Source organism: Piliocolobus tephrosceles, chromosome 13 (assembly GCF_002776525.5).
Source record: "Piliocolobus tephrosceles isolate RC106 chromosome 13, ASM277652v3, whole genome shotgun sequence".
NCBI lineage: Eukaryota > Metazoa > Chordata > Mammalia > Primates > Cercopithecidae > Piliocolobus > Piliocolobus tephrosceles.
This window is the reverse complement of record NC_045446.1, coordinates 30,241,169-30,262,149: the sequence shown is the minus strand read 5'-3', so window position 1 is coordinate 30,262,149 and position 20,981 is coordinate 30,241,169. Positions and strand designations below refer to the sequence as shown.

The window sequence follows — 20,981 nt, the reverse complement described above, 5'->3', positions numbered from 1 at the left end:
CCTTTTTCTCTTCTTCCTTCCTTTTTTTTTTTTTTGAGACAGAGTCTCGCTCTGTTGCCAGGCTGGATGGAGTGCAGTGGCGCGATATCAGCTCACTATAACCTCTGCCTCCGGGGTTCAAGCAGTTCTCATGCCTCAGCCTCTCGGGTAGCTGGAATTACAGGCGTGCACCACCACGCCCGGCCAATTTTTATATTTTTAATAGAGACGGATTTCACCGTGTTGGTCAGGCTGGTCTTGAACTCCTGACGTTGTGATCCACCTGCCTCAGCCTCCCAAAGTGCTGGGATTACCGGCGTGAGCCACCACGCCCGGCCCTCTTCTTCCTTCTTTTATGTGTTTCTGCTTAGGACACTGAGCTCCTGTTCCCAGCTAGGGAAATGTGTTCTGCCTCCAGAGAGTAGTATGACCAGTCTTGGGCTGCTTGTTTTGTTTTGGTTTCTTAACTCCAGACCCAGCTACTATGTTAATAGAGATACCCTCTTTTGCTACCACAAGGCCTCTGAAGTTTTCCTCCAACGGCTTATGGCCCTCTACGTGGCTTCTCACTACAAGGTAACTGCAGCTAGCCCTTGTGTGAATGTCAGCAGGGAGCTTCAGCGTTTGGCAGTCCCCTTTTACCTGATTTACATCTTTTATTACGTAGTGGCTTAGGTGACTGTTCCATTGGGACATTGATGAGGTCCACTGAGCTTGCTGTGTGTAGGTATAGAGCGTGGAGCTCCATGCAGTAGCTGGACAGGGTGGAAAGCCGTGCCCATTTTTAAAGGGCTGCTTTCATTTCTTGCCTGCCTACTAAACTGATAGGATGAGGCGACATTGCAGTTGTGGCCCGGTGGTGCAGTTTGACCTGAGACCAGCTTTGTAGCTCTGGGCTATTTTTATGAAACAGTGCATTTGAGAGTTTAGAATATCTGAGACTCTTAAAAACGAAAGGGTTGGTTAGAAAGGATACTTTTTGAATGTCTAGGTAGTATTTTTATGAACAGCCTGTAACGGAAGGCTTGAAGAGTTGGCGTTAGAAGTGGTGACAGTTTTTCCTGAAATAGCAGCCTCCTATCTGTAAAAAGTTCACTTCCTAGCTGTGAAATACGTAGTGCTAAATAAATTCTCTTCTGCCGTCCAGCCTCAGTGCTTGGGGTGAGAAGACAGTAGGCGTTTGAGGCTAAGTTCCACTTAACTTGTTATGAAGAGTCTCAGACCTGCCAAAATACTAGAAAGGTGCTTTGCTGGAGCTCCTCACTTGTCTTTGGAGAAGGCAATACTGCAGTCATCCTGTGGTTCTGAATCGAACCTCTTGCGTAAAGGGCAAGAGGAAGAGTGCTTCTCACTGACCCGTGTTTGGCTTCCACAGAACTCTCCCAATGATCTCCAGATGCTCTCCGATGCACCTGCTCACCATCTCTTCTGCCTTCTGCCTCCCGTGCCCCCCACCCAGAATGCCCTTCCAGAAGTGCTTGCTGTTATCCAGGTATAGGAGCAGAGGCATCCTTGTGGCAGTGATTTGGGGAACCACTGAGGCATCAGGAATTAGTGGCTCAATAACTGCACTGTGGGAGTTTTGAAACTGTGGAGTCCTAGTCTGGAACCAAGGGGCTGGGTCTGCTGAGACAGGTGACTAGGGTGCACTGGAAGAGGTCAGCGCCACTAGACACCCAAAGCTCCGCTGTTCGTGGACGGGGAAAAGCCAGAATCGACCACTCTCTTATTTTGACTCACAGCTTCTTCCACAAACAGACTTGTTTGTTTTCTCCCTTTATTACAAAAGCAATACATGGTGCTTTTTGCATTAGAGGCTACAGATTGGGGAACAAATTTTTAATGCCTAGCATGGATGTATTTATGCATTTCTGTATCACTTTTCCTTTTCATATACATGGGAACGCAGTATTTAGTAATCTGCTTTCACTTTTAGGCAGTGTATAAAATACTCAATCTACATAAGTTTTAAAAGTTGTGTAGTATTTCATTATATGCATGTACTATGATTTGTTCAGCCATTCACCTGCTAGACATTTGAGTTGTTTTGAACTTGTGCTGTTCTGTACAGAGCCTCATGAGCATCCTGTGTCTTGATGACATTGGCACACTCACAACATGCATAGAGACTCTCTTCCAATGTGGCTGTTACTTTTTGGGTCAGGAGGCTGTCTTCTGTCTTGTAACATGGGGCATGGTAGTCAAGCTCCTGTTAGGAATGGATGTGTCAGTCAGTGTCAGGGTTAAACCTGAACACCGGGGTGGAAACAACTGGCCTAGTCTGAGAAGCAAGCTTTATTCTGTGAGTGGGCTGTGTATCAGAGCTGGCCTTTCTTCCTGCACTGTCCTGCTTCCCCCACAGGTGTGCCTTGAAGGGGAGATTTCTCGCCAGTCCATCTTGAACAGTCTGTCTCGAGGCAAGAAGGCTTCAGGGGACCTGATTCCATGGACAGTGTCAGAACAGGTGATGGGCTTTCCCTGGCATGTCTGAGGGAAGCTGGCGGTGTCCGAAGATGTCTGTGTTGCTAAGTTATTGGTTTGTATCTCCCACACAGTTCCAAGATCCAGACTTTGGTGGTCTTTCTGGTGGAAGGGTTGTTCGCATTGCTGTTCACCCGGATTATCAAGGGGTAATGTGCCCTCAGGCTCCCCTGAAGCCGTGTTGCTGGCGGCACTTTAGGGCAGGGTTACTTGATGGTTGGAATAAGAAGATGGTTAAGCAGAAGCAAGTGAAGTGTAGGCACTTCCCTGCTCTGAAGAATTTAGCCAGGGTTCGGGGTGGGCAGGTGGACAGGATGATGGCATATGCCCACTCTTCCTTTGTGAGAACAAGGACTTGTGAACCAGACCTGCATACCAAAATTACCTTCTTAGAACACCTCACTGAGTAATTGGCTGTAGAAGCTTCCTTTTTAGGCAGGGGTACGGAAACTGCCTCTCTTTTGGGCTTGCCCATCTGGAGACCAGAAACCACAGCCATCCTTACCCTCAAGTGGCTGTTCTTGATGGGCCAGACCAGTGTTAAGAACTTGGGTCACACTGCTTTCAGTCTTAAGCGTCTCTGCTTTGACCTCATTGAGGGACTTCATTGTTTCTCTTGCCCCGTGCAGTTTGACGGGGAGGGAAGGTTCTCTAGAAGCAATACAGGGGAGTCACTGTGGCTTAGACTGAGAGCAGCTCTCTTCCCTCTGCCTCTTCCCCTTCATGTTTACTCCTAGATGGGCTATGGCAACCGTGCTCTGCAGCTGCTGCAGATGTACTACGAAGGCAGGTTTCCTTGTCTGGAGGAAAAGGTCCTTGAGACACCACAGGAAATTCACACCATAAGCAGTGAGGTAAGCATCTTTCGACGAACTTTCTGTGTCCTGCTTCTTGGGAGGATAATTTTCTGGGTTTTTAAGGGCATCAGCAAAAACCAGTCCAGAGCTTTGGACCCCTCTCTCATTTTCTTCTACTGCTGCTTTCTCCAACCGAACACTTGAGATCCTCAGATCAGTATCATTGGGATCATCTGGCAGCTTGTTAAAAATGTAAATTCTTGAGCCTCATTCCAGACCTACTGAATCAGAAACTCTGGGGTAGACCCTGTAATCTGTAGTTTAACAAGAGTCTCAGGTGATTCTGATGCTTATTCAAGTTTGAGAATCACTGCTCTATAATCTCCTCTTTCATCCTACACTCAGACTAAGGGAAGTTCTGTCATTCCTTGATAAGAATGACTGATACTAGTAACTGTGACAGCCTTTCATGTGCATTCACTGATTTTCATAGTATGTCTATTTGGGAGCTAGGCAAGGGGCTTTTATTTAAGTCGAAGCAGCTGGGCAACATGGCAAAACTTCCTCTCTACAAAAAATACAAAAATTAGCTGAGCGTGGTGGCACACACCTGTAGTCCTGGCTACTTGGGAGGCTGAGGTGGGAAGATTGCTTGAACCCCAGAGGTTGAAGCTGCCTTGAGCCGTGATCTCGCCACTGGACTCCAGCCTGGGTGACAGAGCCAGACCCTGTCTCAAGCAATGGGAAAAAAAAGTTCAAGCTCAGAGGTTTGTCACTTCCTAAGGCTGTCAGGTGATAGAACCTGGACTTCGTGCTGGATCATAGGAACCTGTCTGTCCCTTTGTAAATCTGTTGGGCATTTCTTTTTTCTTTTTTTTTCCTTTTTTTTCAAAGAGATGGAGTCTTGCTTTGCCTCCCAGGCTGGAGTGCAATGGCATGATTTCAGCTCACTGCAACCTCTGCCTCCCAGGTTCAGACAGTTTTCCTGCCTCAGCCTTCTGAGTTACTGGGACTACAAGCACACACCACCACGTCTGGCTAATTTTTGTATTTTTAGTAGAGATGGGGTTTTGCCATGTTGGCTAGGCCAGTCTCGAACTCCTGACCTCAGGTGATCCACCTGCCTCGGTCTCCCAAAGTGCTGGGATTACAGGCATGAGCCACCACTCCTGGCCTCTGTCAGTCATTCCTAAACTCTGTGGCTGTCTTCCTGCATTCTGGAGGTCCAGAGCAGTGTGATTCCATGCATGTTGAGGTGTTTTGTGTACGTGGGAATGATTGCTTGACTATGGTGTTCCCATAGTTTGACAACCACAGCAACAAACCAAGAAACCTCTCCCAGTTTTTGTTGTGCTAAGTCCAGAGTGAGCTGTGGCAGGGTTGCTTGACGATGTCTCTCTCCCTCTGTTAAGTGGACTGTGTTCTCTCCTTGGCATCTTCACAGGCTGTCAGCTTGCTGGAAGAGGTCATCACTCCCCGGAAGGACCTGCCTCCTTTACTCCTCAAATTGAATGAGAGGCCCGCTGAGCGCCTGGATTACCTGGGTGTTTCCTATGGCTTGACCCCCAGGCTCCTCAAGTAAGTGCCTGCCCTCCTTCCTCAGCATCACTCCTTGGCATTGAGAAAGAAGAGTTCTATGGGCTGTGTGTCTGTTGGTAGCTGGTGTCTGTGCTAGCCTGCTGTTCGTGGCCTGCTCTCCTGGTGCTTGCCCTTGTGTGTCTGTCAGCCGCTCCCCAGAGGCCACACACAGTGACCTACTGTCTTTGTATCTTTGCAGGTTCTGGAAACGAGCTGGATTTGTTCCTGTTTATCTGAGACAGACCCCGGTGAGTGAGACATCTGGCAGAGGAGAGGTTTAGGTTTGCTGTTGTGGTAGGTGAGAGGCCTGTCCTTGCAAAGAGCCCTAGTGCGTCCCTGCTGTGTTGCTCTGAGCAGGTGGCTGCGCCTCTGAAGAGGTTTATTCTGATGGACATGGAAATAGCCATCCTCAGGGACGGGTCACGTCATCACACATTTCTTCCCCGACTACACAGTGCATGTCTTGTGCTTAGTCATAAAATGGCAGAGATACACGTGGGCTTGTTCATCAGATTCTGAGGAAGGAGAGTGGACAGGAGGATCAAGGGTAACTCCTAGAGTTTTGGCTTGAGAAACTGGGTGTTGGAGGTGCTGTCGGAGGTGGGACTCACTGCAGGAGGAGCAGATTTGGAGGGAAGAGTGGGAGTTCTTTTTTGACATTAATGTGAGATGCCTATTGGACATCCAAGTGGAAATGTGGTCTAGGCATTTATTAGACTACAGTAATATGGAGGTAGGGAAGTTTGGGGCTAGAGATGGAGCTTTGGGAGCCATCAGCATATTCATAATAAAATGCACTGCACGAGGGCATGGAGCTCTTGTCTGTTTTGTTCATTGCTGCATTCCTCGCACTTAGAGTAGCAATTGCTGTGTAGTATGTGTTCAGTAAATACTTCTGTTGAGTGAATGAAAAATATCTGGAGCCAGTGAAAGGACATGAGGGTGACTCCTTGGACGCTAACATTTAGAGGACTGAGGAGGAGGACACAGCACGTACAGGACTGAGAAGGAACAGCCCTGATGCGCAGGAGAAAGTCGGGGTATGTCCACGTCGAGGTGAAGAAGTGGGAATGGGAGTCAGCCCTGTAGAGAGGATGAGGAGGATAAGGACAGCTGGCCGTTGGATTCATCAGCAGCAGCGAGCTGCATTGAAGCAGCTGCAGTGGAGTGGAGGCTTTGGCCTGGCCAGAGGAAAGAGGAGGTAAAGAACTAGAAAGGGGAACAGGCGACTCTCAGGAAGCGAAAGGGAGCAGAGAAACAAGGTTGCTGGAGGGAAATGGAAGCTAAAGAGGGATTGTCAGATGGGAAATTCTAGAGAATGTTTGTTTGCTGCTGGGTTCGATTCTACAAGTAGTGGTATAGGTGAGGGGGACTGACTGCCAGAGTGCAGGCTTTGAGGAAGTGGTGGATGGGACTCGAGACTCAGGAAGAGAGGTGACCACCTACTTCATCCTTCGGACCCAGGGAAGGCAGAGAGGATGGGAATGGAAGGCATCAGTTGACTGGCTGATTTGGGGTTGGGAGGATGACGACGTTCTCTTCTGAGTGCTTCTGTCTTCCCAGATGAGGGGAGTCCATTGGCTGAGAGGGAAGTGTTGGAGGTTTAGGGCAAAGCCAGTATCCGAGGCTAGTGTCTAGTGTCTGTTCGATGGTTTAAAGTGGGACTGGTGAGGACCGCTGGGTGTTGGGCTGCTTCCATGCAGGCAGGGAGCCACAGAGATGGGTTGGTTCTCTGTCGGTGCGTTTGGTGGAGGCTGGGGATGTAAATTCGGCTGTCAGCTGCAAGGAGAACGCAGGCTAGTGTAGTGAGCTGCGGTGTGGTCTGCGGTGTGTCCATGTGGTCTTGTACTGTGCACTGTTCATTTGTGACTTGATAGTGGTGTTTTTATGGTATGGGCTTTGTTGTTATGTAGTAGAAAATGTAAAAACAGTCACAATTTTAGCACCTAAAGAAGCCTGCACTTGCAGACTGGCTGCCAGCACTGAGATACAGGTTTTGTCCCTGGAGTTCCTGCAGTAAGGCACCAAACCCACGTAGACTGGATTGTGTGGAGCTTAAGCCCTAATGACTGAGTTCAGCATCCACCTGAGAGGAACAGGTATTTCCCTCCCGCAGGTCCCGAGCAAGAGGCAGGCCCGGAAGAGCGAGCACCTCTGCTCTGTGTCTGTGACACTTCTGAGGAGATTGCAGGACAGTGATCTTTGTAGCCCTTGCATGTGAACTGAGGTGATATGAGGAAGGTGAAGGCGAGGGCTGTGTTTGAGAAGGGCGCCTCTCCCAGCCCAGGTAGAAGGAGAGGCCCGCGGAAGCACCAAGCCTTTCTTCTCTGAGTGTTTACCCTTCATCAATGATGGGTTGTTCAAAAAAGGGGGTTCTTGGTGCCAGTTGAACCTCTGTGTTGTCCAGAATGACCTGACTGGGGAGCACTCGTGCATCATGCTGAAGACACTCACTGATGAGGAAGAGGCTGACCAGGGAGGCTGGCTTGCAGCCTTCTGGAAAGGTGACTGAGGAGTGGGGGTTCTGGGGGAGACAACGAGGTGATCGGGGGCTTCCGGGGATGCCTTCAGACCTCTAACTCTGCGTGATGGCACCCCACAGATTTCCGACGACGGTTCCTAGCCTTGCTCTCCTACCAGTTCTGCACCTTCTCTCCTTCCCTGGCTCTGAACATCATTCAGAACAGGAACATGGGGAAGCCAGCCCAGCCGGGTGAGCCGGGCCGGGACAGGGAGGCGGGTTGGGAGTGGCTTGGCTGTGTTGGAGGTGGGTGTGGTGTCCTAGGAAGGGTGTGGGCTGGAAATTGAGGGCCTGGTTCTAGCCTGCAGTCACTCGCTGGCCACCACCCACTTGCCAGGCCTCTGCTCCATCCCAGGCTGTGTTGTCTTTCGTTTTCATGGTCAGACTCTGGCTGTGCAATTTGACGTCAGAGGTGTCCATTTAGTTCATGTAGCTGGTTTGTTATGGAGGCCGATTTCCATCTGTGCTCTAGGGGAGTGAGGTTTAGTTTCTGAGGTTTAGTTTCCTCATTCATGAAATTGTAATAAGAACATGCTGCTAGCCTTCTGTAGCCAACAGCACACAGTGCTTTGTGCATACAGATTCTGTTTGAATATTTAAAAAACAAAAAATGTGTAAGATTAGTTTTATTGCATATTTTATACATAAGTATGTAGGTATAACATGCATATATTTGTGTGTGTGTGTGTGTATATACTTTTTTGCCAATTATATTTTGATGAAGAAATCTGTATATCTTGAGCTGGGCAGAGTTTACACACATTCTGTGACACCAAATCAAGTGACAAAGCAGGGAAAGAGTGTAGTTGTGTTCCGCTAACCCTAGGCCACAGGGAGCTTTTCCTTGGTCCATGTGTTGAGTATGGGAACTGAGCAAGGGTCCTGTGGCAGCTGTCCCCTCCCCACACATGGCCCGGAGCCTCCCCTTTTATGGCAGGAGCAGATTTGGTGCCCCTCTGGGCCAGGGCTGTGTGGTATGGCTGCCAGGCCCTGTTAGATGCTTCTGTGTGTTAGGGTGCCGCCTGGGGGCTATGTGCTGTCTCATGAGGGTGCTGGGCAACCTAACCTGTCTGGCTGTGTGTCCCGTGGACAGCCCTAAGCCGGGAGGAGCTGGAAGCACTCTTCCTCCCCTATGACCTGAAGCGGCTGGAGATGTATTCACGGAACATGGTGGACTATCACCTCATCATGGACATGATCCCGGCCATCTCCCGCGTCTATTTCCTGAACCAGCTGGGGGACCTGGCCCTGTCCGCGGCTCAGTCGGTAGGCTACCTGCTGCTTGCGTGGAGGAGGAGAAGCGAGGATTGTGGAGCTGTTTGTTTGCTGGGTGTTGGGTTGGGCACTTGGACATAATTGTGTGCCTTTAATTCCTCATAGATCTGATAGGTAGGTAGTGGTCTCCTCATTCTACAGGTCAGGAAACCTGGGCTCTGAAGTCGAGTAACGTGCCCAGCCATACGAAGTGAGAGCTGCAGCTTCCACCCTGCTACGTTGCCCTGACACTTAACTCCACCTTAGCAGAGGTTCAGGAACATCCCAAACTTTTATTGTAGTTGTGAAGCAGGTATTTGTCAGGATAAAAGTTATTTTGGGGATTTAGACAAGACAGCATTTCTTGGTGGTCTCAGTAACAGGATGAGAGAGAAGATGCCAATATACACAGTGCTAGTCTGCCTTTGTACCAATAGCTTTGGTCAAGAGAGTACTCTAGTTCTTGGCGCCATTTTAATGGACAAGGGCCTGTCCTAGAGGCCCACCTAGCAGATTTTCCATCCTTTAGGCTCTTCTCTTGGGGATTGGCCTGCAGCATAAGTCTGTGGACCAGCTGGAAAAGGAGATTGAGCTGCCCTCAGGCCAGTTGATGGGACTTTTCAACCGGATCATCCGCAAAGTTGTGAAGGTAACCTCGGCCTGAGGGCAGGGGCTTGATCTCTCTCAAATAGTGCAAAGAACCCACTCCCTGCTCCCGAGGTGAACACATGTTAGCATTTAGCTGTGTTTGCTGCATCTCGTCACACACACAAATCCGGGACTTCAGCTCTGAAAAATCTGTGAAGTTGTGTGTGTCCTCTCCCAGAGGCATCCCTGTTAGGAATTCGGTACATATCCAGTCTGTGTTCTTCAACTCTTCCTGCGAATATCCATATTCCTAAACTGTAGAGTGTTGCTTTGTGTCTTCAAAATGCACACCTTTCTATAAGACACCAAGTGTCTGGGTCACGGGTGACTGGGCCCTGCTGTTCCTTCATCTTCTGCCTCTCTGTGGTTGTCTTTTGTAGCTGTTTAATGAAATTCAGGAAAAGGCCATTGAGGAGCAGATGGTGGCAGTGAAAGATGTGGTCATGGAGCCCACGATGAAGACCCTCAGTGATGACCTGGTATGTCCCTACTCAAGGCCTCGGGAGTCCTGGCTTTTCCATCAGTTGCCTTAGGCTGTGAATGCAGACCGTCTTCCCCTTCCGCTTTAGAAAGAGTCCTCTGCACTCATTGAGCTAAGTGCTATTCCATAGATTTAACTGGGCAAATGGACCCAGTATTGTCTGAGCACACGCAGGCCTAGAGTTGTGCCTGCCACTGATTGTGTGTGTATGTTATGAATGCAGGATTCTAGCATCTGTTGTAAATGTTTTGTCTTTTTTGGTGACTTCTTAAATGCATATTTTATATACAGAGCTACCTTAAAATAATCAGAGCTGCCTACAAGGTTTTTGCAGGTAGACGGAAGAGAAGGAAATGTTTTCTCATCATTGTGCTATTCCACCCCAGCTTCCCCTTTTCCTGTGTTTGGTTCAGTCCTTGACTCTGACTTAGTCTCTATATGGGTCCTTAACCACAGGATGAAGCAGCAAAGGAATTTCAGGAGAAACACAAGAAAGAAGTGGGGAAGCTGAAGAGCATGGACCTCTCCGAGTAAGGCTTGTGGGAAGCAGGGGCTTTGCCTTGGCTTCTGGGGCCCTAAGAATCTGCCTACACGTTTCTTCTAATCATATCCCAGGTGCCCTGGGAAGTGTCTTTCATGGGATCAATTTTAGGAGCGCTAACAGTTCTATTTGACCTTCTAATTGCCTGTTTGTATAATTTTGGAAGAGTTAGGTTCCCGAGACCAGTGCGGCCACTTTGACTTTCAAATTGTGTTCTCCGATCCCCAAGGCTCCAGGTCACACCTCGGGTCCTTCCAGGAGTGGGGGTGCTGATTGGACGAGCATGCACTTTAATGGTTACTTCACTCTATTTGGCTTTTACATGTGACTTTGTTTGAAGAAAGGATTCTACTGCTAAAACCAACCAAACAAGCAAAACACCCCTTGCTCTAAAACCGTCTGGGGATCCTAGTCCCTTCTGAGCTTCAGCTGTAGTGCTGCTGCCTCTCCCTCCACCGCCTGGATTGATGTGAATAATAACTCCAGAATTCATGGCCTCTGAGCCTCTGTGACCTGTAGTCCTGTTTCTGGGTCATTAGTGATGGTGGCTGCTGGGTGTGTGAGATGGAGGTGGCCAGGAGTCCTGGGTCAGAGAATCGAGCTGTAGTTTCTGCCCTCAGCTTTGTAATATCAAAACCTTGATTTGCCAGGACTGCTAAATCTTAAAGAGAAGGGAGGGAGGGGAGAGGCACAGTTCAAGGGCTGGTGGACAAACGCTTGGAGGTGGGAGTGAGTGAGAAGATTGTGGGGGCGACAGGAAGCTGCTTTGGGGGGTGTTAATGAGAGTCATGTGGGAGAAGCCAGGCAGGCGCCTTCTGTGCGGGACTGTCCTCACTGACCCCCGCCAGCAGACCTGGTGACCCTCGCTCCTGTGGAGCTTCTATCCATAGAGCTAAGCGCAGCATCTCTTGACCCTCCTGCTTTCTCGTCCCCTTTGTCCTTTCTGCTGTTTAAATGCTGACACTGCTCAGCCTGGCTTTCATGACAGGAAAGGTCTGATAAGAACGTTGTCACTGCTGTATTTTCTCTTAAGCAGTCCCGTCTTCTTTCAAGCAGGCTTTGATAGTTCCCTTCTGTTTTTTTAAGATACATAATCCGTGGGGACGATGAAGAGTGGAATGAAGTTTTGAACAAAGCTGGGCCAAATGCCTCGATCATCAGCCTGAAAAGGTGAGGGCCCAAGGTCTGACCTGCGTCTGGCGGAAGAGGCATTCTGGCCTCTCTGCTTCTCTTTAACTTTGACTAGAAAATAGGAGGTTGGAGCAAAAGCTTTGACAGAAAAGTCATGGTTCTTCCCTTTGAGAGTCCCTTGGCCATTACCCTTGCAGTGCATCTCCCACGGACCAGGAGGGCCATCTCTTAGGCGTGGATCTCTTCACTCTTTGTATTCGTCAGCCATGCCCGGGCGCTGGGCCTATCAGGGAGAAGGGCTTGAGGGAAAAATCCAGAAGCTGCCACTGGCTGAGACTTGCCTGTGGGCTTTCATCATTCAGCCTTCAGGATGACAGCATGAGGGGGCTGTTTTATTACTGTCATTGCTTTCAGATGAAGTAACCAAGGCTCTACGGCGTTAAGTAAATTCCCAAGAAGCACACAGCTAGTGAGAGCTGGAGCTAGAATCAACTCCACGTTTCTCTACTGCAAGGCCATAGGTTTAACTGTTACATTGTCCTTCCTTTGAGCCAGCAGTTCTCAAGGTTTTGGGTCTTTGAGTTCCTTTATCTCTTAAAAACAATTACGGCCCCCAGAGGACTTTTGTTGGTTATATCTATTGTAATTTCCCATATTAGAAATGAAAAACTGGCCAGGTACAGTGGCTCACGCCTGTGATCTCAGCACTTTGGGAGACCGAGGCAGGAGGATCGCTTGAGCCCAGGAGTTCAAGACCAACCTGTGCAACATAGCGGACCCTGTCTCCACAAAAAAATCTTAAAAAGAAAATAAATGAAAAACTGAGAAATTTTAAAAATATTCATTTGTTCACAGTAATAATGGATTCAGTTGTTTGGAAAAATACTCTCATAAAAATTGTGGTGAGAAGAGTGGCATTGTTTTACATATACATTCTTGCAAATCTCTTCAATATCTGGCTTAATAGAAGGCAGCTGGATACTCATGTCTGTGTCTGCACTGACACTCTTGTGCTGTCATATCTTATACTCTGGAAAACTGAATATTTGTGAGAGAATGAAAATGAAAAAAGGCAAATAACTATTTTCATACTAATACAAGTACATTTTGACCTTGTGGACACCTGAAAGGGTCTTAGGGACCCCAGCAGTCCCTAGACCACTCTTTGAAAATCTTCACTCCAAGCTTCTTATCTGCAGAGTGGTGCATTTGTAAATAACTTAGGCTGGACCCTTCATCAGTTCTCCTTGGGAATACAATGAGGCCTTCCCTGCCCAGAGCCTCTGCAATTGAGGCTTTCACAGCTGATTTGGGGGTTGATGGGGAGGGTGAGATTTTGGCACTCCCCTAGTTACTGGTTTCCTTAAAAGCTTATATTTTGGAAACATTTGGAAAGAGGAAACCTTGTGTCTGTCGGAACTATAGATCCCAGAAATCAGATACTATCTTCCAGAGTCTCCATTAGTCACTGTGGCATCTTGAAGGATCCAGCATCGATGCTGGCCTCATTTCCCAGATGCTCTGTGGTGCAGCACAGAAGCCCACTGTCGGTGTGACCTGTCTCTGGTTTGTACAGTATGGGAAATGTAGCACAGGACCCATGATGGCTTTGGCCTTGAGCACGGTGGCTTTCTCTGGAAAAAAAGGCTGGAGAGCGTGCTTGCTGTGGAGACAGCCTCAGCTCCTCACCCTGCAGAATTTGGCCTTTCCTGCCATTTGTTTGGCCATTGCTGGTAGTGAGAAGCCTCTTGAGTCCAACCAGCCAGTGCTGTGTGGTTGTTGATGTGCTTGATGGCTCTGAGTAAATGTGAAAGCTTGAACTTTGTGAGCTAAAAATGCTGGTAGCTATCATTGAATACTCTGAGGCATTTCTTTTTCTTCCTTTGAGAGGTACTTCATTCATACAACCTTAATGGTATCTGGACTGAACTCTTCTCTGTCTCCTTGTAGGGAAGTATTTGTTCCCAGAGCAAAATTAAACCTATGTTTCTTAATGGCAGGTGGCCGTTTGCTGAGTGATTCCTGTGCCAGTATATCAATGAAGAATCCAGGGACTGGTCGCAGGGTGTCACCTGCTGTTTGGGATTTCTTCTTCTCATGTAGGATAAATAAAATAATAGTAGCACATCAGAAAGTATGGCAGGATTTTCCTTGGAGTCTCATACCTTGTATTAAGGACTGTCTTCAGGGTCATTGGGATAAATATGTCTGGTTTCCGGAGTCGCTGCAGTGGTGAGAGTGGTGGTGGGGAATCCTTGTGGTGCCTTAGATCTGTCTTGGGAGAGGGGAGCAGAGTGTACCGAGCTCTGAGGAGAACCCGGATTTCAGGTGTTAAGATCAAGATTTGTTCTTCCACAGACTAAGAGCTGGGTCAGGGCAGGAACTGGTCTGTGTGGTGTGTCCCCAGCCCCAGCACAATGCCTACCCCCAATAGGTTTGCAGAGAACATTTACGTCCAATTGGGTGTCCTTACATCAAGTTTCAAACGGTGGAAACCCTTTTTCACAAAGCAAAGCAAGCTTAAAACCAAGCAGTCTCAGATGTTCAGATCTGTACAGATTTCATTCTTTCTATTTTTGATTTTTCTCTAGTGACAAGAAAAGGAAGTTAGAAGCCAAACAAGAACCCAAACAGAGCAAGAAGTTGAAGAATAGAGATACAAAGAACAAAAAAGATATGAAACTGAAGCGGAAGAAATAGTGAAGAGAAACTTTGGCATCAGTGTTTGATCATGGGAAGATACTCTCACTTCCTGAACCCTCTCTGGCTGGACTGTTAAAAGCAACAAGAGGTCCTGGCACACCTGCAAGCTGGCCACGGATTCAGCCTCCAGGCCTGTGTCAGTCTGTGAGCTCAACCTGGCTGAAGGCAGAGTCACTCCCAAATGGGTCTCCTTAGAACTTGATGGCTGGGCACTGCCACCTAGAATTGCCAGGAGTCTCTCTCTCCCCACCCAGTCCAGGGCCCTCCTTTCCTATAAGTTCATATTTTGCTTTGGGCCATCTTTTTAGGCTCATTCCCGCACATGTGGAAGCCATGTTGCCTCTCGTCCCCGTGAGGCCCTTAAGTACATTGCTTTCTGGTGGTGCCCAGGGGGCTGCTGCAGGGCCTCTGGGTCTCTCTTTGTGGCCTTGTGCCTGGAGCAGGAGGACCTCCAGTTCGTCCTGGCATCCATGGCAGCCCGCAGTTAGGTACACCAGGGTTTGCTGATGTCGTCTTGTGCTGTTCCACTCTTGGCTCCAGTAGAGCCACTGTCCCAGAAACGCCTGAGCCTGTAGTTTATGTAGGATGCCACATCTGCGTCCTCAAGACCTGTTATCTCATCCATTTGGGAGAAGATGTTGGGAAAGGCCATTTTGCTCGCAGGGGTGAGGGGAGGGATAGAGAATCTATTTTTAATAAATAATACTCTAGAAAGACCAGCTGCCTGTGAGCGTTCTGAAATCCACACACGTGGAAGTTTCTTCTGGTGGGTCTTGGCTGCCTGGTGGAATTTGGAAGGCGTTGGTATCAAGGCCAGAGGTGAGCAGTGTATCCAGGGCTTCCCAGCCCAGAGGTCTGCGGGAGAAGTGGCAGGTGGTTGTGGTCACCTCGAGGGGCTTGGTGTGGTGGCTGGAAGCCAGCTAGAACTGCCTCATTTCCTTCCCAGCTCCTTCCAGGTCACTTGGTCCCTTCTGTTTGTTGGGAACCGAGATTACCTGGTGTCTTTACACATACTTTGGTGTGTTTGTTTCATGGTATCCAGGCTAGTGAATCTGCAGCCCTGATGTGTTGTCTAGGTTCAGAGAAGGACAGGGAAGGAAACAGTAACTTCTCAGCCTAAGGGTATTTCATATGCAGCTCCCAGGACTTGTTCCCAGAGGGAGAAGAGCAGGTTCTGTGCGTGACCCTAGCGCTGCTGAGCCTTCACCGAGGCTGTCGGGACATGAGCTTAGGGGCCTTTCATTTCTTGGAACTGAAGTTTCCTGGCCACAGACCTCTGTTAGGTCTGTAGGAAATTTTGCTGGTGGTGGGGTGAGGGCATGAAAATAATTTTTATTTATTTTCTCAGGTGGGTGCCCAAGCCTGCCTTTCAAAGAGGGTTTTCTTAGAGTGTGACCAAAAGCAGAGTCACATTCTCAAATGGTCAGAGCTGGATGGGACTGTGCAAGTTGTCCAGGCATATCATCCTACAGGTAAGGAAGCTTTTGTTTAGTGTCTCTACCCCCAAAGTCTCCCCAGCTGGCTCTGCTCTGGGTGCAAGGTGAGAGGGCTCTGGAGGCAGACTGCTCTGCCCTGACCCTCACCGTGGCCTTGGGCAGGTTACTTGATCCTACCTGCCCTTCAGGTCCACTTCTGCAAAGTGTGAGTGGTAGGAATAGCACCCCCGTCATGGGGTTGTGGTGAGGAGTGGGTGGGGTAGAATGGAAAGCATTTAGAACAGTGCCTGGCACAGAGTAAGTGCCCGCTCAATCTCTCTGGGTTCTGGGCACTCATCAGATCTAACTAGAAGAGCTGTTCAAGTTCAGTTACATGCCAGCTCTGAGAATACTCAATAAGGACTACCTGTGGTGGTGGTTTAAAAACAGACAGGGTCTTGTTCTGTTGCCCAAGCTGGAGTGCAGTGGCTCAGTCATAGCTCACTGCAGCCTTGCACTCGGGCTGAAGGCATTCTCCCACCTCAGCCTTCCAAGCAGCTGGGTAGGTGCTCACCACCACACCTGCCTAATTTTTGAAATTATCTAGAGATGGAGTCTCAATACGTTGCTCAGGTTGGTCTGGAACTCTGGCCTCAAGTTATCCGCCGGGGCCTCCCAGAGTATTGGGATTAGAGGCGTGAGCCACCACCCTTGGCCAGGACTGGCCATGTTCCAAAACCACAACCTAAGCTAGAAAAGCCGTCTCACTTGGGCAGCAAAGAGCATGCATTTTTGCAGTCAGACTTGTCTGGCTCATTGTAATATCTCTGTATCCTTGGACAAGGCCTCTTTATTTGCAAAGTGTGTGTTCCTAAACACACGCTTGGGTCTTTGCATTTTGTGGTCATGATCTTGGGTTCTCCTTCAAACCGGAAAAGGCATGCTCCCCCACACTTCACCATCTGGCCCCCAGACAGAGTGACATCTGTAAAGCTTGGCTGTCTTAGGAAATGTCACTTGCGAAATGAATTCAGATAGGCCAGCCATGAATGCTGTCACCAGAAGGGGAAGAGGCTGAAGAAGCCTGAACAAAGAATGTTACTGAATGGTCGCCCCCCATGCCCCCTCGCCAGGCAGAGCTGATGGCGGCCTGCATCAGTGCTTCCACTGCTCATCTGGCCCGGCAGTCCCAGAGGACTCCAGAGTGACCAGGAGACGGGACACAAAGGGGGCCGCTGAGGCTGGGAGGTGGGGGAGGGGCAGAAATAAGTGACCGTCACCTTGGAAAAATGTAGACTCATTATCTGAGGCCCACCCGCAGCCATTCTGCAGGCCTAGAGGAGGGGGTGGGGTTGGAAGCCCCTTGGGCTTGAATAGACAGTTTCAGGGGATTGTCCCTGAAGGGGCATGCCCTTGATTCTACGAACAATTGGTTCGAGTTAAACATCATCTGGATCCTGCAAAGGGGACGTGAAAGGCAGCCTGAAAGGGGGAGAGGCTGGGGCTTCCTGCCCAGGCTGGTTCTGTTGAGGAGAAAGCTCTAGCCACCTCGCGTCTGGCATGGGGACTGATGTGGAAAAGGATAACTGGCCTTCCAGGCGGAGAGCAGAAAGGAAAGGAAAGCTTCAGGAGAAGATTTGAATGCAGGAAAGAAACCAGATAGCCTCAAAAAAAACAATCTCAGTGTTAGCCCTGTCGGTGCAGGAGCAGACTGGTACCCGCCACTTCTGGAGAGGCGTTTTCTTTGGAGACCGCTAAGGCACCAGCTTATGATTGCCTGTGGACCTGCTGGAGCGGAGTGAAATCCCTGTGGATGCAACCCATGCGCTCAGCACCTGGGTACTCAAGGGCTCCAGTAAGAAGGTAACTCCCCCGAGCCCGCCTGTGGCTGCTCATAGCAGGCGGAGCAGGCAGGCAGTGAGCAGTGGCCCCGAATTAGGAGGTCCAGTTGCCCAGGTAAGTGATTATGTCCGTTTGGGTCCTAGCCCCTTGGAACCACGTCTGATTTTTTTTTTTTTTTTTTTGGTAATTATTTTAATTTTTAATGTTTATTCAAAAGTATTCCTGCTACCTTCAGGCTCTAAGGGGCCCGCTCCCTCTCTCCCACCTCCACTTTCTCTCAACCCCCAACTCACCCTCTCAGGAGAGGAAAGGGCTGATCCCTCGTCTGGAGCCAGAATGCAACTAGATCTTGCTTTCTAGACTGGGTACTGACCGAGGCGTGGGGCAGTGGGATGGGGCAACTTGTGGGGACGCTGGACACAGACCTGTGAAGGGTAGCCACTTTGTGTGACAAGTGCTGGGGAGGGGCGGCCCGCTCTACCACCTTCTTGGCCACTGCATAGAAAGATGGTGCGGGGGAGTGCGCCCCCTCCCAGTGGCCCCCAGAGGGCACCATGGGTCTGTGCGGCCCCAGGGCCCCAGGCTGGGCCTCGAGCTGCCCTGCGCAGCCTCTGCTGGAATTGGGCCTTCCCAGGGACTGGGATCTTTATAGCATTCCCCTAACTCCTGAGTCATGGCCAGTCACTGGCCCACAGCCACTTTGCTTCAGGTTCCCAGTGACCTTAGGAATTTCTATACCTGCCTCTGCAGGCAGGTGACTTTCTTTGGGGAGTCTTGCTTTGTTGTCCAGGCTGAGGTGCAGGGGTGATCATAGCTCACTGCAGCCTTGAACTCCTGGGCTCCGTGATCCTCGTGCCTCAGCCTCCTGAGCAGCTGGGATGTACAAATGTACACCACTATGCCCAGCCAATTGGCAGGGAATGTTTTAAAAACTTGTATTTGTGCTTGAACTTTGCACCTAAAACTACAGCCATGGCTCCAGAACACTCTTGGGGCTGAGTCAGCGCCTCACCATCTCCCTCCGTTACCTCTGCTAGTGGCCTTGTGGTGGCACAGCCAGCTTAGCTCAGCTGGGCCTGGAGGCAGCACTCACCCAGGGACAGGTCCCTCAAATCAGGCCAGGTTGGGCCTGGGTGAAGGAGGCCCTCCCGCCACTTTGCTGGGCTCTGCCATGTGGGGATGTGCCAGGGTTGGCAAACACCTCTGAAGACAACCCCCATAATAGCTCCCACATAAAGGGCTGTGGAGGGGGTGGGAGTGGAGATAAGGAAAGCCTGATGGTGTCATATTCCTCAGTCGTTTGGTGCCTGTCCAGCTCAGTGGCACATAATGTGAGCGAGGGCCGGTGAGGAGTGGGGAGAGGCGAGTGCTGGGTGGCCACAGCAATGGCTTTGGTAGGGTCTTGGCTCTGAGAGGCAGGAGACCTGAGTGAGAGTCAGCTCCGGGATCTCTTCCTCGTCCTAAGAGGCTCCTCCCCAGTTCTGAACTCTGAGTAACCCTCTTCTAGGAGCAGTGAGGCCAAGGTCATCGTTAATGAGTATTTATTGTTAATAAAACCATAGTACATTTACAGTAGGTGACATTATTGTACAGTTAAAGTATCATACAATATTACAGCAATAAAATAATGCCTATTTCTTTGTACATCCAGCCAAGCAGCTAGTCAAAATATTTTCCAGGATTGCAAGCCCCTGGGGGCTGTTCAGGGTGACCTGAGTGACACCTCCTGAGTTGCCCGGGGCTTTTGGTGAATAAATAGTTTCTAAGGTGCCGCCAGACAGCTGAAGAGGTTGCACCCAGACAGGCTGTGCCTGATGCTGCCCCAGTGTCTGCTCCATAAATACGACAGGTGTCAGGGGAGCCTGGGGCCTGCAGAATTCGAGGGCAAGGCCGGGAGGGGACACAACAGAAAGGCCTCTTCTCTCGGCCCTTATCTTCCATCAATGCCCCGTCCTTTATCTCCAAGAGCCACAGTTCCCAGTGGGAAGTGTTTGCCCAGCTCTCAATCCTACATTAAAGGAGCAGAGAGACTTAACCAGGGGGCTCTGCTTCCTGGCCCCACAAAGGCAACCTAGTTTAGGCCTGAGGTTCCAGAATCCACCCATTTACTTTGGCCCCTAAAACCACAGCAAAACAAGAGCTGAGGCCATTCCTACACAGTACCCCATCCCCTACCCCTCCATGCCAGACTTAGCTCAGAAACCATCAGCTGAGGAAATGCCCTCTGCTGCTAACTGAGCAAGCCGATAGTCCTGATGGGAGGTACTCTGGAAGCCCAGGCACCAAAGACAATGGGGTGGCAGCAGTCATGGTGACGGGGGGGGGGGGGGGGGGGTCAGGCCACTGGATGCCCACATCAAGCCTGTCAAACGTTTGAGGAAAAAGTTCAGGGATTTGGGCAGCCTTTGCTATGTGACATTTAGGAAGAAAAATACCAGCTTTTGAATTACTATAGATGACCTGGGGCCTAGGCAGTATGCATTCTATACATTCATAAGGATTCCCGCACCCCCAAGAGCCCCAGTTGGGATGGTCTGAATTTACTGAGGCCCTAGGAGGGCCTGGGCAGAGGTGGATCAGGACCAGCTGCTGACCTGCAGGAGGGGAGAGCGACACGCAGGGGGAGTGCATGGCTGTCCTTGAGGGGCAGACCGGGATGGGGAGGAGGGCCACCAGTTGGCTACATCTCTCCTTTGCCTATCAAACAAACAGCTCTAGAGCAGAGGAGATGAGGGTGCGCGGTCTGGCTCCAAGAGGGCCTACAACCCTAGCCTGACCTGGCATCTCCACAGGCCCTGGCGCCGGCAGCCTCCGCCCCCTGCCTCACACCCGGGAGGTGATGTAGACAGAGTGCACGCGCTCCGCCAGGGTGTTCTGCAGGTCCTGCAGTGGATCCAGGCCCTGCACTTTGCTGCTGCGGCCGTAGATGAGCTGCCGGAAGGCGTCCTGCTCCAGCAGGGCCTTCATGTGCTTGAGGAAGAAGCCCTCACAGAACAGGGCCAGTTCTGGGGCATTGTGGATCTGTCGGGCAGAGAGAGGAGGGGTGAAGCTTATGTCCTTAGTGCAGCCCCACTCACCCTCACCCCCAAATACCACCTACCCATGGCCACGGCCCTGCTTAAGCCCCACCCTGGCCAGGGGAGGCGTTCCCTGTCCCTGCATCCTGAGGCCACCTCTGCTAACTCTGAACTATTCCAGCCCCTGTCGTTTTCCTGCCTGTGTCATACTGTCATGCTGCCCTGTTAAGTGGCAGTCATCCCTGTTGGATTGGAAGTTCCCATCCTAAGGGCAAGAACAGGGACTGTCCACCACTGGGTGTCCAGGGCTCAGCACCAGGCCTGGCATGTGAATGTGCACATGGTAAATGCTGGATAAGGATGTCACTCAACAACTATCAAGGGGCCGCTCTGGGTTTTCAGTTCAGAGGTCAAGGTCTCTGCAGTGCTGCTGATGTCCTATTTTAGGGGAGACAGAATCTGAGGAACGAAAGACAAGGTACCTGCAGGCGGTGCTGGAGACTGAAGGAGGTAAAGCCAATGTGACAGGATGGCATGTGAGAGGCCAGGGGAGGCCTGGGGACACCAGCTGATGAAGATGAAGGGCGGGAAAG

General features: G+C 50.2%; 2 protein-coding genes across 5 annotated transcripts in view; one reads left to right on the top strand and one right to left on the bottom strand.

The window, feature by feature from the left end:
* The window catches only part of NAT10 (N-acetyltransferase 10), a 53,699-nt gene that overhangs the window by 26,158 nt on the left and 6,560 nt on the right, over positions 1–20,981 (top strand). For 3 of the 4 annotated variants that reach the window (XR_004228421.1, XR_004228420.1, XR_004228419.1), the window contains exons 15-30: positions 459–555; positions 1,355–1,471; positions 2,342–2,443; positions 2,535–2,609; positions 3,198–3,314; positions 4,702–4,835; positions 5,035–5,083; positions 7,243–7,339; positions 7,438–7,548; positions 8,450–8,622; positions 9,140–9,259; positions 9,639–9,737; positions 10,196–10,269; positions 11,367–11,450; positions 14,003–15,586; positions 17,234–17,392. Coding sequence is in view for 1 of the 4 variants with exons in the window: in XM_031933807.1 (XP_031789667.1) it covers positions 459–555; positions 1,355–1,471; positions 2,342–2,443; positions 2,535–2,609; positions 3,198–3,314; positions 4,702–4,835; positions 5,035–5,083; positions 7,243–7,339; positions 7,438–7,548; positions 8,450–8,622; positions 9,140–9,259; positions 9,639–9,737; positions 10,196–10,269; positions 11,367–11,450; positions 14,003–14,111 (1,558 nt within the window). In the remaining 3 variants the exon portion in view is untranslated. Of the gene's footprint in view, positions 1–458; positions 556–1,354; positions 1,472–2,341; positions 2,444–2,534; positions 2,610–3,197; positions 3,315–4,701; positions 4,836–5,034; positions 5,084–7,242; positions 7,340–7,437; positions 7,549–8,449; positions 8,623–9,139; positions 9,260–9,638; positions 9,738–10,195; positions 10,270–11,366; positions 11,451–14,002; positions 15,587–17,233; positions 17,393–20,981 lie in introns of those variants that run through there. The other variant, XM_031933807.1, reaches the window with a different exon arrangement.
* The window catches only part of ABTB2 (ankyrin repeat and BTB domain containing 2), a 209,434-nt gene continuing 207,348 nt past the window's right edge, over positions 18,896–20,981 (bottom strand). Inside the window, exon 17 of the mRNA XM_023185512.2 lies at positions 18,896–20,392. Coding sequence (XP_023041280.1) covers positions 20,195–20,392 — 198 coding nt within the window. The 3' untranslated portion in view covers positions 18,896–20,194. The remainder of the gene's footprint in view (positions 20,393–20,981) is intronic.